The sequence below is a fragment of the Dermacentor albipictus genome, chromosome 1, assembly GCF_038994185.2.
Source record: "Dermacentor albipictus isolate Rhodes 1998 colony chromosome 1, USDA_Dalb.pri_finalv2, whole genome shotgun sequence".
NCBI lineage: Eukaryota > Metazoa > Arthropoda > Arachnida > Ixodida > Ixodidae > Dermacentor > Dermacentor albipictus.
In genome coordinates this window covers 120,322,400-120,337,128 of record NC_091821.1, presented here as the reverse complement: position 1 = coordinate 120,337,128, position 14,729 = coordinate 120,322,400, and the positions used below count along the sequence as shown (strand labels likewise).

The window sequence follows — 14,729 nt, the reverse complement described above, 5'->3', positions numbered from 1 at the left end:
GAAGAGTGACCTTAGTGCTATCGTTTTGCCCTTTTCAGCATCATCAATATCCCTTCCTGTGCTAGGTGAAACGTGTCTAGTTTTTCTCTGGCCAGGTTTTTTTGTGAACCAACAGCTCTTCGTAGTCAGTGGTCAAGTTCGTTTCTTACAGTGGTAATTAGAGTATTTGCATAAAGTTACGCAGAAAATAGCCGGAGAACAAAAGAATGCGCCATCCAAAGTTTGACTTCGGTGTACTAGAAAAAAGAATAGTAATCAGCGTTTCTTTCAGGTCTTGTACTCATCAGGGACCCTCTGTCATCACCATTATTATCATTAGTTAGGGTCACTGCGGGACAAGTGATTCTCTCAGCGATCTCCAGTTACCTCTGCGTTGTGTTTATCTATTTTTTCCTACACTTCCGACATCTTAAATAGCATCACATCTTGAAATAATTTTTCCTCCTCAAAGGCGTTCTTTCTTCCCCCCCCCCCCTATCTTCCTATTCAGCTGCTCTGAATGAATGAATGAATGTTTGATGTTTAATGGCGCAAGGGCCAGGTATGGCCAAAGAGCGCCAATTCTGTTGCTCTGATAGAATACCAGTTGTTTGCTCTATGCATTACGTCATCCGACTAACTCCATTCCTTCAACTATATCAGTCACCCGCGTTTGTTACACAATACCGATTAACCTCTTATTTATGTTTTAGCGTTACACCAACTTTATTCCTTAGCTTCTCCACTTTCTTCGTTGGCCTTCAAGTGTCGATCCCGCAGATGAAAACTGGCCGAATACACTCACTAAATTTTCTTTTCAAGATTATCGGTAGTCTATCGTTCATGGTTTCAGAGCGCTTGCTTTATTCTCTTCAACGCATTTTTTTCACTGCAGCTTTCCTTCTGATGATCTCAGTGCCTTGTGACTAATTAGCCAGAAAAAGAAATTCACACGCTGCTTCAACGAGCTTACTACGAATTATGAACTCATAACTGTTTCCTTGAGAGTTTACAGAACACAACAATTCTTCGTGTTGCATTTACATTTAGCCTTTGCCGGTTCATGTCCGCAATCTTTTGTTGTAAGTTATCCCTAGCGCAGCTAAACAGCGCAACGTCACATGCAAATCGCACACTGCTGATATAATGTCCGTTGAGCCATGCTTTCTGATCTACCATCTTGAATATTTTTTGGAAGCATGCAGTAATTCCTTCACTGATACCCTTCTTAGGCAGAAAAATCTTCGTATTTTTGGAAAGAAGTGTGCCAGCTGAGGTATCGCTGCAGATATTTCCTATAATATACATCTTCTCTTCTACTTTTTGACTGGGATGTTCTGATATGACGGCTTGTATTTATACTCAATAGAACGCCTCTGTTATGTATGAAGATCATACAGAGAGAATGTTTATACTTCCCAAAATGTTCAATTATCGATAGCGTGGATGGGATAGACTTCTAGTAGCGTTTTGTAGAGCCACATTGTTCTCTGTGTAGAGAAGGATTGCAACGATATAGTGGGCCGTCCTCTCTAGCGGTTTCTAGTGGGTCGTCTTCTTCAGCAGTTTTGCTCATGAATGCCGCTCGCACTCCGAGTCCGTGCTCTACCTAGACTGTGGCCGCTGCGCTGCTCGTAGTCCGATCAAATAAATACCTTAACATGTGGTTTATTGTAGGCTTTACAAAGTTACATTAGTGTATATTTTCTATAATATAAAGGGAATTTTAATTATTCCGTTCATTATTGTATCTTTCTTGAGGATTGATGTCATCTTAGCACTATTGAAGTCTTGACGCATTGCGTACAAAGGATCGCATGCTTCTTGCAGTACATAGATCCACAAGCTTTTGTCAGTCGACAGTTTATATTTTGCTGATTGTCCACTAGACGCATGTTGAAAAGTGCACCTACCTTCATTCTAGTTGAACATGGTATAATCGTCGGCAGGTGGCTGTTTTCTGTACTTATTGTTCTGTATATAATTACTCTGCTGCCTTTATTATATCAATGAAATTGTTGATGACACTACCCAGTTAATCTATAATTGCGTGCGTCCTATTCCTGATAATGCTAAGTCTTCCTGCTAATTTCATGTTTCTCTTCTTGTTCACGGATCCTTAATCTCTAGTTTTCTGATTTCGAATGCAACATATGTTTTGCTTGATCAAATTTTTGACTTAAGCCAATTCGACTTGATCCCTACGCACGAGATTTTCATTCTTTGTCTTTTCTTATTAGGTGCGTTGTTAGCTGGGAGAGTTTACTTTCTTCCGCTATTCAAGCCTTACACGTTAGTTTTATGAAGGCTTGTGAAATAATCTTCGTTAAAGTATCATTCCTTAGCTCTATGAAATCTCACGTAACCTCTAAGGCATCATTCCTTACCTGTTACTTAGGTTTTAAAGACTCATATTTATTTTCGACCAACCAGCAGCCCATATTTATTCGTATTTCTCTTGACGGCGGTCCCCAGGTTGGCCTGCTGTTTTTCAATAGTTTTCTATTTCTCTCTTTCGATCGAGGACAACCACAGACTTTGCTAGCTTACAATCAACGCCCTTTACCAAATCGCCACACGGAATCATGCTTTTTGTTATTGCGATTACGACAATTGCCTTAAGGCGTAATGTATTGTGTGTACTATATATGTGCTCTGAGACCTGTGTTGCGTATACACTCAAGCAGTGTTTTGTGGTATCTGTTGTCGTGTATCGAGCGATCATAGTTGGGTGTGGCATTGTAGCGTAGGGCAGCTTGCACTAGCAGACGCGAGCCTTACACTTGCAAGCCGGGGCAAGTCCACAGTGGCTGGTAGAATTGTCTTCCGTCACTGGAAGGTGACTGTATCGACACGTTACGCCCAGCGGAAAGTGCGGCCAATTCCATGTCGATGTGACAGCCGGTGTAAGGGCCGCCCTGTCCTGAAACATCCTCCGCAAACACGGTGGCAGAAGAGCGCGAGTGTACCAACGGAGGTGACTCCTTGCGGACGCGGAGTGACGTGAGGGGTTGTGTTGGTAGGGTAATTGACGGAAGGTCTTGATTAGGAGGGCTGTGTGACTGCTGGTCAGAGCGATGTTGGGAGCGTTCGCCGCATGATCTTAAACCCAGCGTACACTGAAGCAGGTACCTTTACCTGCTTCAGTGTACGCTGGGTTTAAGACTCAGGGAGTGCATCGTCTCACAGATTTCCGTTGCCTTGTGAACATTCTTCAGTTCTTGAACAGCTACTAGGGAATCAGTGAATTTCAACAAGTGCTTGAGAGCAGGCAGCTTAGAGGCATAACGTTGAGCACAGCTTCGTGCATCGCTCGAAGTTCCATTACTAGAGCACTGGCTTCAGTAGATATGTAACGCTGATGACCACTGATAAAGTCATGTGTCATCATCAACAGCCTGATTACGCCCACTGCAAGGAAAAGGCCTCTCCCATATTTTTCCAACTACCCTGGTCATGTACTAATTGTGGCCATGCTGTCCCTGCAAACTTCTTATTCTCATCCGCCCACCTAACTTGCTGTCGTCCCCTGCTACGCTTCCCTTCCTTTGGAATCCAGTCCGTAACCCTTAATGACCATCGGTTATCTTCCTTCCTCATTACATGTCCCGACCATGCCCATTTCTTTTTGATTTCAAGTAAGATTTCATTAGCTCGCGTTTGTTCCCTCACCGAATCTGCTCTTTCTTTTCTTATCCCTTAAAGTTGCACCTATCATTCTTCTTTCCATAGCTCGTTGCGTCGTCCTCAATTTGAGTAGAACCCTTTTCGTAAGCTTCCAGGTTTCTGCCCCGTAGGTGAGTACTGGTAAGACACAGCTGTTATACACTTTTCTCTTGAGGGATAATGGGAAACTGCTGTTCATGATCTGAGAATGCCGGCCAAACGCACCCCAGCCCATTCTTATTCTTCTGATTATTTTAGTCTCGTGATCCGGATCTGCGGTCACTACTTGCCGTAATTAGATGTATTCCCCTACTACTTCCACTGCCTCGCTACATATCGTAAACTGCTGTTCTCTTCCGAGACTGTTAAACATCACTTTAGTTTCCTGCACAATAATTTCAGACCCACCCTTCTGCTTTGCCTCGCCAGGTCAGTGAGCATGCATTGCAATCGGTCCCCTGAGTAACTAAGCAATGGAATATCATCAGCAAATCGCAAGTTACTAAGGTATTCTCCATTAATTCTTATCCCCCATTCTTCTCAATCCAGGTCTCTGAATACTTCCCGCAAACACGCTGGGAATAGCATTGGAGAGATCGTATCTCCCTGTCTGACGCTTTTCTTTATTGGGATTTTGTTGCTTTCTTTGTGGAGGACTACGGTGGCTGTGGAGCCGCTACAGATATCTTTCAGTATATTTACATACGGCTCGTCTACACCCTGATTCCGCAATGCCTCCATGACTGCTGAGGTTTCGACTGCAACAGAAGCTTTCTCGCAATCAATGAGAGCTATATATAAGGGGTGGCTTTATACCGCAGATTTCTCTATCACCTGATTGATAGTGTGAATATGGTCTATTGTTGAGTAGGCTTTACGGAATCCCGCCTGGTCCTTTGGTAGACAGAAGTATAAGGTGTTCGTGATTCAGTTTGCGATTACCTTAGTACATACTTTGTAGAAAGCGGACAGTAAGCTTATCGGTCTATAATTTTTCAAGTCCTTGGCGTCCTCTTTTTTATGGATTAGGATTATGTTAGCGTTCTTCCAAGATTCCGGTACGCTCGAGGTCATGAGGCATTGCGTATACAGGGTGGCTAGTTTTTCTAGAACAATTTGCCCACCATCCTTCAACAAATCTGATGCTGCCTGATCCTCCCCAGCTGCCTTCCCCTTTGCATAGCTCCCAGGACGTTCTTTACTTCTTCCGGCGTTCCTCTAGACTATTTTGTCTTCCGTTGTCGTCGTGGGTGCAACTGGTGCTGTATAAATCTCTATAGAACTCCTCAGCCACTTGAACTATCTCATCCATATTAGTAATGATAATACCGGCTTTGTTTCTTAATGCATACATCTAATTCTTGCCTATTCCTAGTTTCTTCTTCACTGCTTTTAGGCTTGCTCCGTTCCTGAGACCATGTTCAATTTTATCCATATAAGTAATATGTAGGGCTAAGAAATGATGTCTTTCCGCCATCTCGTGGGGTGACAACATGTGTACAGCGGAGACAGGTATCAGCCTGTTGTGCGTCGACGATGATTCGCTCAACGTGTATATCTGCTGTATCGCTCAGTCGCAATTTGGTTGATTGGTTCGTCGTGATGGTGAATTCGAAAGGAGGCATGGGCTCAAGCGTATTATTTATTCGCGAGTCACGTTAAAATTTTTTATGCGGCGCATAAAATTTTTATGCAGCTTTTTTAGCTCGCGTGCTTTTTCTCGCTGCGAAATTTGCGAAAGGTTGGCATCAGAACAATGCGGGGTAACGCGGTGATTGTGCGCATAGCACTCGATTGTCTCCAACTGGACCCATTGTGCCAAAGTCAGTCGTTGAAATCGCTCCTTATACAGAATCCTCAGCATTGCTGGGATCGGTACGTAGTATGAATTTGTAATTTCTTGCTTCGCCGTTTGAGTATTTCCATGTGCAGTTTCTTATACTGTGCTGTCAGAAATGACATTTATTACCCGCAATATATTCTTGTTCCGGAACTGTACCAACAAATTTGCTCTACTATTTCTAGTATCAGTGCTATAGTTCCCCTAGTGCATGCCCATATGACTTTAACTATTTCTTTTCCTCGTGCTTAAGTGTGACTTTGGCTCCTGCACTGTTTGTTCCTGTTTTATTTTTCCCTTCTCCTCAAGCACCTTTGTTCTTTTTAAATTTGATGTTATAGTTTAAAACAAGCTTCCCTGCTCTTAGCGCATTCATCCTTATAAATGCAGAATGCCGTTGCAGGGAGGAAGTGCTTCTGCTACTACACTTCTGCTACTCCGTCAAAATCTGATCCCCCAATTAACCCTACCTTCCTACCATATATCTGTTCTACAATGTGCGTTTTTCTCATATACGCATCATGGCGACCTGTGTGTATTGTATACTGTGTCTTACCTTTCTCGTTGACAATTCAACGTCCTCAGAGAATTCATATCTACTTTTAGTCATCTTCATGACTGGACATTGGCAGACAGACCTGTACTACCTTGAATTTGTACGCGTTATTTAGTTTTATTACAATGAATGCTACTTATCTGTTAATATGATTTCGCGTCATAGTACCCTACATAACTACAACTTCATATTTTAATGCTAAATAAATCAGAAACGTTTTCTTCGGTGTAATTATGTATTAAAAATCCTACTGCGTATTCACTCAATATCAGAATAGTCTTTCTAGCAGAATACATGCGCATTAAAACCTAACGGTTCTAATTTCGCTAAGGCCTAAGATGTTGAAAGTAAGACCTAATTTTGCTTGATGGAAACCTGCTATGCTAGTGTCGCTCGATAAAGTTTGCGTGTTTAGCTGTTGAGCGTTGCCACGTACACTTTCAGTGGCGGCATGTGTGAGTGTCGCATAATGATGCAGCAGTTTGTATGCAGGCAACGCTTGCTCTGATCTTCACGCTGCTCCACTCCTGCCGGGGCGGCTTCCATGGTGGTGGAGGTGGTGGCCTCATTATCCTGACCACGGGAGGTGGCCATGGAGGCGGCTTCGGTGGTGGCTTCGGTGGCGGCTTCGGCGGCGGTTTCAGCGGTGGCTTCGGCGGTGGCTTCGGTGGTGGCCACGGAGACACATATGTGTCGGGTCCTTCCTACGTAGTCAATACAATACACCGCGTGAGCAAGGTTGGCCATGGCGGACACGTCCTTGGTCAAGTTGGACCCTGGAAGCCCTGGTGGTAGTTCTACTTCGATCCGCAGAAAGCAGCCGCCAGCACCGCATGCGTTCCTGGTGGTCACATTTGTCGTCGTGAATGGAAGAGTGAAAGAACACTTGTCAACATTCATGTGCACCTACAAGAAGAAGTAATCTCGTGCGATCTCCGCTTGTGTGCCTCTCCATGCGGTGACGTTTGTTGCGAATTTTCTTTGTTCTCTAAGATTCAAAAATTGCAAGTAAGATAAATTATTCAGGCAGTTAATCTCACCAGATATGCCATTTACCCACATGCAGCAAACACCCGCGTCTCCATTTAGCATTTAACATTCAGTCAATGTTATTTCGGTGTGTCACTCAGTCGCTACGCATCGCACATATTCACCTGCACTGCCATGCCCCCCTTCCTAATACTTTGCAGATCGATTTTCCATTACACTTTTTCTCATACTTATCTACAGCACGCGGACGGTCGCTCTTCCGCCACATTTCAAATCGAGCCGGCTATAGGTTTAGAATACCACTTCATATCTTGTTGTGCATATCTGTTCTAATCAATGCAAAATGAAAACAAATAAAAGTTCTGAAATATATTTGAATGTACTTGTGGAAACTGACGCCAGAACGACAAAACTCGCTTTCTAGTGTTTCCACTTTCCAAAGCTGGCGATCTCAGTATACCAGTAAGTTCATGCTCTTGGGGCCGGTCACTGAAAGCCAAGTATCGAGTGAGAGTGATACATGAGCACTCAATAAAGGCGATTGGCAATAACTCTCGCTGACTGAAATATTTTCGTTCTCTCGTTGTACCTTTCTTATCGCGGTTCCAATGGCGTTGCATCGGATCTGGAGCATCACATTCCGCGCCTACTTTACTTGGTCAGAATAACACAATCGTGCCGTGCCATATTCCTCTTTCTTCCTTGTTTATTTTGTTATTCTTTTTGGATATGCAAAGGATTATCCATGTGCTCCATTGCCACTTTTTTTGGGGTGGGTTGGGGGGGGGGGAAGAGTTTTCGTCGCGAATTCTGCTAATTCTGGCGCAAATATGCTCCAACCCAGACAAAATTAAAAGGCCAGTTAGAGCTTCATTTAACAAGATCCAAAATTAGAATTGTCCCAGGGGCTGCCGTTCGCATGGAAACTTCCTCCGTGCACCTAGTAGTAATCGTAATGCTGTCGTTCATGGTAGCCAGATGATAAACTACATGCCCTGTTTAGCGCAAGAAAGGCGTATTGACAAGGCAGAGGGAGTTATTTGATAGAACATAATAGCCAGGTAGAGTCTCAATGGCTGTTAGTGAGAAATGTGCAATAAAATTTATTTTCTGTGTTTTAATGTATTGCCTCAGCTTTTGCAAATAAATTTGATTATGAAGCACATAATGCGTACTGTAGCACGCTCCACACCTAGGCGAGGTCACTGTAGACAGTCTTAGCAGAGCGGTTATATTTTGCTACGCGTATCCTAACAGGGTCCCGATCAGCGGGATCTATTATACCGCGCTTGGGCACAATGATCATGCCAGCAATCAAAAACAGAACGCTGCGTTCGCTTCGCTACCGAGCCAGCTGAGCAACACCTGAAGGTGCGTACACTTGACATCTTCGTCGTTTTGCAGTAAAGCTTACCGCGCGTCGATCGCTCGTGTTCTTTCAACGTGGCAGAAAAAAAAGTTGTGAAGGTCCCACGCACTGTGGGAGTCCGTGTAAGCCAAGCTTTTTGTAGAATTAACGTTAATTAAAATTGACGGTAAATTGGCGGTGTTGTTGACGTCGGATGTTTAAGTTGTTGAGAGCTTGGTTCAGCTTCACCTCAGTTTATTCTGGCACCAATGACTTTTCAATTGAACCAATACCATTACTATTCGTGAAATAATGTACGATATCAACATTAACACTCTGATGCTCTTTGGCCTTCATTGCCCTTGTGCCATAAAACCGATAACCCATCAAGATTAAGACGGATGGCATATTGTAGCGTCAATTCACTTAAACTAACGCCCTGTGCTGTCTGTGATTGCATTGACGCTAAAATACTTCATCACATTGGTAGTACTTCTAGCCAGGCACTGCATCTAATATTTACGCAATCTTTAGACGCACGGCACTCGCCCAACTTTTGGGAAAAGGCCAATGTCGCATCAATTTTTAAGACTGGTGGTCATTATGGCGCTACAGACTAGCGCCCAATTTCTATGACTAGCTTTCCTTCCAAACTACGAGAACGCACAGAGTGTCCCATGTAACTTAAGCCAAATTTTAAAAATGTACAAATGCCACGTAGCTGCACCAAACCAAGGTAATGGTGTTTGCTGCCGCTTGGAGATGCTCCGATTATTTGTTTCATTCTTCCTAATTGGATAATGAGTGTTAAATAATTATTCCATTTATCGATTGTTATAATTCGATGAAGAGGGTCAATGAGAAAACTGTAGGAAATTGCAGCAACAGAAAGCTGTATCTGGAGTTTTTCGTGTCGCTCTACAATATTCTCATTTGCACTATCAGTCGAAGTTTAATATTAGAGAAGTTCATAAATAATGAAGACTAATTATGCAGTTAGGGGGAATGCAAAAAATAATCTCAGTATCTCCAAGCGACGGCAGACAACATTACTTAGGTTCTGTCCAGCTACGTAGCATTCCATAGTCTCTCTTTCTCTCCATCTCTTCCTTCCACTCACTTTCTCTTTTTATCCCCCTTACCCTTCCCCCCGTGCAGGGTAGCCAACCGGAATTACCTCTGGTTAACCTACCTGCCCCCTTTTTCTGTATTCTTTTCTCTCTCTCTCTCGAAGTTTGGCTTAAATGAAACGCGTTGTCTAAACTCACACAACCTAGTGGTTCCCCAGGAATCTATCAGCTCATTTTACCGTTATCAACACAGCTTCATAAATCGTTTCATGCGAGACCCAACTCGCCGAGTTCACTCATGACACTTTACAACTCATGAATCTTCGTCTGCAAATTGATGCCATTTTTTGGATGGCTCAAAACCATTTAAACGCGTTTCCCATATTCACCTACTGAATAAACTTGCATATATCGGCATCCTACATGGTTTTCTTGCCTGATTGTACACTTCTTAAAAGGCATGCACCAGTTCACCTCTGCAAAAACTATAGTCGATCCCTTTGCAGCGTATCATCGGGTGTGCGACAACGTACTGGCTTATCGCAACTACTTTTTCTCATCTACATGAATTGCTTACCTGCTGACATATACAATAAATTATGTATTTTCGCGGATGACTGCTTCGTATATTCGTCTATTAAAGGCTGTAACGACATCACCGCCCTCCGACAGGATCTTGACTCAATGGCAGTATGGTCCGAAAAATGGTTCATGCCGCTTAACCTGATTGAGTGCAAAGTTCTGTCATTCACCCTCAACTTCAGTTTAACAAACCACAGCTGTGCAATTAATTCTGCTCCTATCAATCACTATTATGATGATGATGATGATGATATATGGGGTTTTATGGCGCAAGGGTCCTATCAGTCATGTCACGTCGCTCAATTACCTGGGCGTTCCCATGAAATCGACACTATCATGGTCAACACATATTGACACCATCTGCTCTAATACTTCATCTACCCTTGAATGAAGAAATAATTAAAATCTGGGGATTTACGTGCCCACACTATGATATAATTATGAGACATGCCGTAGTGTTGGATTGCGGATTAATTTTGACTGCCTGGGGTTTCTTAACGTTAGCCCATTGCACGGTACACGGACGTTCTTGAATTTCGCGCTCATCGAAATACAGCCGCCGCGGCCTGGATTCGATCCCGTGCTTTCGGGCTTAGTACGCAACGTCAAAGCCACTATACCACCACTGCGGGCACCGTACCCTTGTATATTTGTAAGGTAACCTGAAAACCACTTATTTTGAAACAAAAAAAGGTAGAAAATCTAATATACATCCGTCCGACGCTAAAATATGCGTCATCTGTCTGGCAGCCTTCTCATTCATTTCTTACCGATGACATGAAAGCAGTACAAAATCACCCTGCTGGGCCTAAACTTCTCAATACGCTTCGCGAATGGCCAAAACCGCACGAAAACTCACGATTGAACTACCATCGCTTGCCTCCCTTGGGTCATCTCTCGCCTCTGCTTGCTTCACACATTTTATTACCCCCCCGCACTTCAGACATTCCCTGTGAAGTCCACTTACGTGCATCTTTCTGCTTAAACCACACTCGTCCCATAGCCCACATTATCACTCGGACATCTTTCATATACATGGCAGTCTTCCTTGATGCAATAACCCATTGGAACAGCCTCCCAGAAAACATAGTCTCAGGCACTGACCGCAAATTTAACCGCGAAATGTTAAATAACCCCAATCTTGCCTAATCACCGGATCACATCCTTCCCCTACTCCTACATTAACTTACCGACACAATGTTTCCCCTTTTGCCCCTCCCCGCAATTGTTTTCTTTCTCTCTCTATTCAATTTTTTGGTGTTCTGTTGATCGGTGATGATATTGTCATATGGAAGGAAACCATCCCTTACGTAATGACTCTAGGCTTTCTAGCCGCAATTAAATGACATGAAATGCTAAACTGGCGAAGTGATCTACCCGTTACGGAAATTACTTTGGTTTACCCACGTATTACACAGAACACATAGCGACATGTGTCTGCCTGAGGCGTTGTTCTAGGGAATTGTTCATGGCCTACGAGAATGTTAGAACCGTCATTGTCTCACACGACGCATCGCATCGTAGTAGACATGTTAAACTATAATTTAAGTCTGGTGTTCTACGTGCAAAACCCACAATCTGATTATCAAGCATGTCATAGTGGAGAACTACGGAATAATTGTGACCATCTGAAGTCCTTTAACAGGCACCTGAATCTAAGTACACAAGCGTTCTTATATTTCGCCCTCATCGAAATTCGCGCGCCGTGGTCGGGATAGAGTCCATGACTTCGAGCAACGCCATATCCACTATGGTGCCACGTTGGGTACACAAGTGTTGTTGGCTTGACCACCGCTGGCGTAGTGACGCCAAGAAGCTGCGGTGCTGCGAGTTCGCCTCTGCCTGCTCTGCGTCAGTTCTCCGCAGGAACAATTTGCAGAATATTTGTTTTAAGAAATAGCGGAAATGTACAGTACCTTAAATTTACATTTGTCCACTTCCTCAGCTTTTGCCAAGTGTAGTAGTAGCCTTTCCATTATTAAAGAGACCTGAAAAGACCCAAGCTTTTTGACGTCACATTGCTCCTCCCACGCCGTGTAGGCGAGCTCCAACCAACGAAGACTGGCAAGGTTGCTGTTTACTCGTTTCGTGACCGTGTCAGTAACTAAGTGGGTAGGGCATCCGGTTATACCCATTCTCTGCCTCCTCTCTCTACTCCCTTTCTGCGCAGTTCGGCGTGAGCACAAAAGCAAGAGTTTCAGCTGATGCAATGCTTTTGCGGGGAGAAGGCATTGTGACGACTCCTAGGGAGCTCCAGAGGGCGTTGTGGCTACATTCCTTCGCAAACGAGGGATGCATTTTGACGTCGCCAATCTCTTCTGCGCTCCTGCCACGTGCTCTCAACCACTTCCCGGCACGACATTCGCGAAGCAGCAGCAGCAATGGCAGTATTATAGTAGCTTAAACATCGAAGGAAGAAGAAAAGAAAGCGTCGCTGTAAAAGTCGCAATTTTGCCCGGAAGACGAAGCATTGATAGCAATGACAAGCATTAGAGAACTACACGAATTAGGGTTTGCAGTTTTATCAGCCGTATAAGAATCGCAGTCAACATTTGCTTGCAAACTAAATTAAGCATTGAGTCAGACGCGCACTAACAAATACGAATATATTTCACTCGATGGCCGGGAATACTCGCTGAAGGAAAGCTGGCATGATAAATAAAGCAAACATAGAGGAGCAACCGCTTCTGCTGCCTTTCGCTTAAACGCATCTGAGAAACTTTACACGACCTGCAGCACTATAGGCACTCGGAAAGACAGCGAACACGCAGCCACCAGCCGCGCCGACTCGCTCAAACTTTGCGTGCACTAGAGATTAGAGAATTTTAGAATAGGGGCCCCAATAGTTTGAGGCCCCAAAGAGCTTTGCGGGTGTTAGATTTGGGGCACCCAGGAGTGAAGAGCTTTAGAATAGGGCTTTGCGTTTGCCGATATCGTCTTTCGCTGACAGCGCCAGTTTGGCGTCAAAGAAAACCTATCAGAAATAATTAATCAAAATGTACCATTTTATGATAAGAATAGTAATTTTGATTTTCGTGTATTCGCGTTTAATTACAATTAGAGGTTATTTTGTAAGCAGCGAACAATTCGTTGCCCTTAGTTTTGAGTAACCAACTTTAGGTGCCTTAACCAGCCAAGCTAAGCCGCGTTAGGCCTACGAGCCATAATATCCACAATAGAATTCGGAATCAGCGGTGTAAAATGACTCCATCTTCATAACACACGCTAGTTGGGAAAAAGCGATAAACACTGTCTCTTCTGCTAGCTCGCGAACTTCCCCGGGTTACCTCAAATCGAACCCAGTTTGGTGCTAGGTTAGAGCCGTCGCTTCGATGGGTGCCGCCGTGTTTGTTTACGCCAATCTTTTGGGGCAACTTTTGGGGATCCCGGTAAATCAGTGAATTAGCGTGCGCAACGCAAAACCCAAACGCCGGTTGCGTCTCGCGCATGCGCAGTGGCTTCGACGCTATTTCTTTGGAGCCCCAAAACGTTTGGGATCCTTATTCTAAAACTCTCTATTACCTCCAAATTAGGGTGCGGCCGGCGTAGACGCTCCGCCGCGCGGACAGCCATTTGTAGCCACGGCCGGGCTAGTGGACGAGACCCGCACTCAGCGGGAGCAGTAGAACAAACTTCTGGGGTTTTACACACAAAAACCACAATCTGATTATGAGGCACGCCACAGTGAGTGAGTCCGGATTAATTTCGATCACTTGGATTTCTTTAGCGTGCACCATATACACGGCGCAGGGGAATTTTGCATTTACCCCTATCGAAATGCGGCCACCGTGGCCGGAGCCGCTAAAACTACGGCCGGGTGCAGTAAAATTCCAAATCATCCGACAGGCAGTATACTTGTCGCTCCACTAGGCAAGTGTATTGTGCTCACTGTGTCATTTCCTTTGGGCCAGGTGGTCCTGTAATGGGGATCTCTTAGTGGTGAAGTTTCATGCAGTGGTTACTGGAGGGCAACCTGGCGCTGTGTTCGTTCAAGCATCATAGGAATGGTGGGAGATACATCGGCTTTGATGAGAGAGAAAGTGTTTCTTGCTTTTCAGGTAGTTCTTCAAATGTTTATGATGCAGTGTGTTGCTTGCAGCATGCAGCTTCTTGCAGAATTTTTAGTGATTTAAACAGATTCATTTGGTATTTGCGTCATTAAATTGGCATAGTACTTTGCACACTTATAAAGTGACATCAGAAATAGCTGTGTTGTTTACAGCATTTAAAATGAATTGCTATTTGGGAAGCTCTATAGGCAGCTGAATAGTTGCACTTTGGGCTTAATCTGATGTTTGCTGACTAACAAATTTGTTGTGAGATTAGCTTCAAAAACATCCACATAAATTGCAGAGATGTTTGAAGCCAGAACTATTACTGGAAAAATTGTGCGCACCGTGCATAATTTGTGGGCTGGTTTTGCTGCTGGATGTACTGCAGGAACTAGTTCCCTATTTCCCTCTAGTGATCCCTGTATGAAACTCTGTGGTTAGTTTTCATTGTTCCACATGTGTTCTCAGACCATCGATAATCATCAAACACATAACAAAAGACGCGTGTAACACAGCACTGTTGTTTCCTTGGAGTCCCTTGGATGTTAGATTGGAGCTTAAATATCTGCCCTTGTTGATCACTGTCGGTATACGAAACTTGCTGAATATATACATATATTGCGTGGGTATTACAGGAAGCAATCGA

The 14,729-nt window shown here is 44.0% G+C and overlaps 1 protein-coding gene across 1 annotated transcript; it reads left to right on the top strand.

The window, feature by feature from the left end:
• Positions 1-6,527: 6,527 nt before the first annotated feature.
• On the top strand, positions 6,528-6,836 carry LOC139057943 (keratin, type I cytoskeletal 9-like). Its single transcript, XM_070536746.1, has one exon. It carries the CDS (start codon positions 6,528-6,530, stop codon positions 6,834-6,836), a length of 309 nt encoding a protein of 102 aa, XP_070392847.1.
• Positions 6,837-14,729: the final 7,893 nt, after the last annotated feature.

Excerpts from the sequence above, each read along its gene's own strand:
- LOC139057943 (XM_070536746.1), top strand. The coding sequence starts at position 6,528 with ATGCAGGCAACGCTTGCTCTGATCTTCACGCTGCTCCACTCCTGCCGG.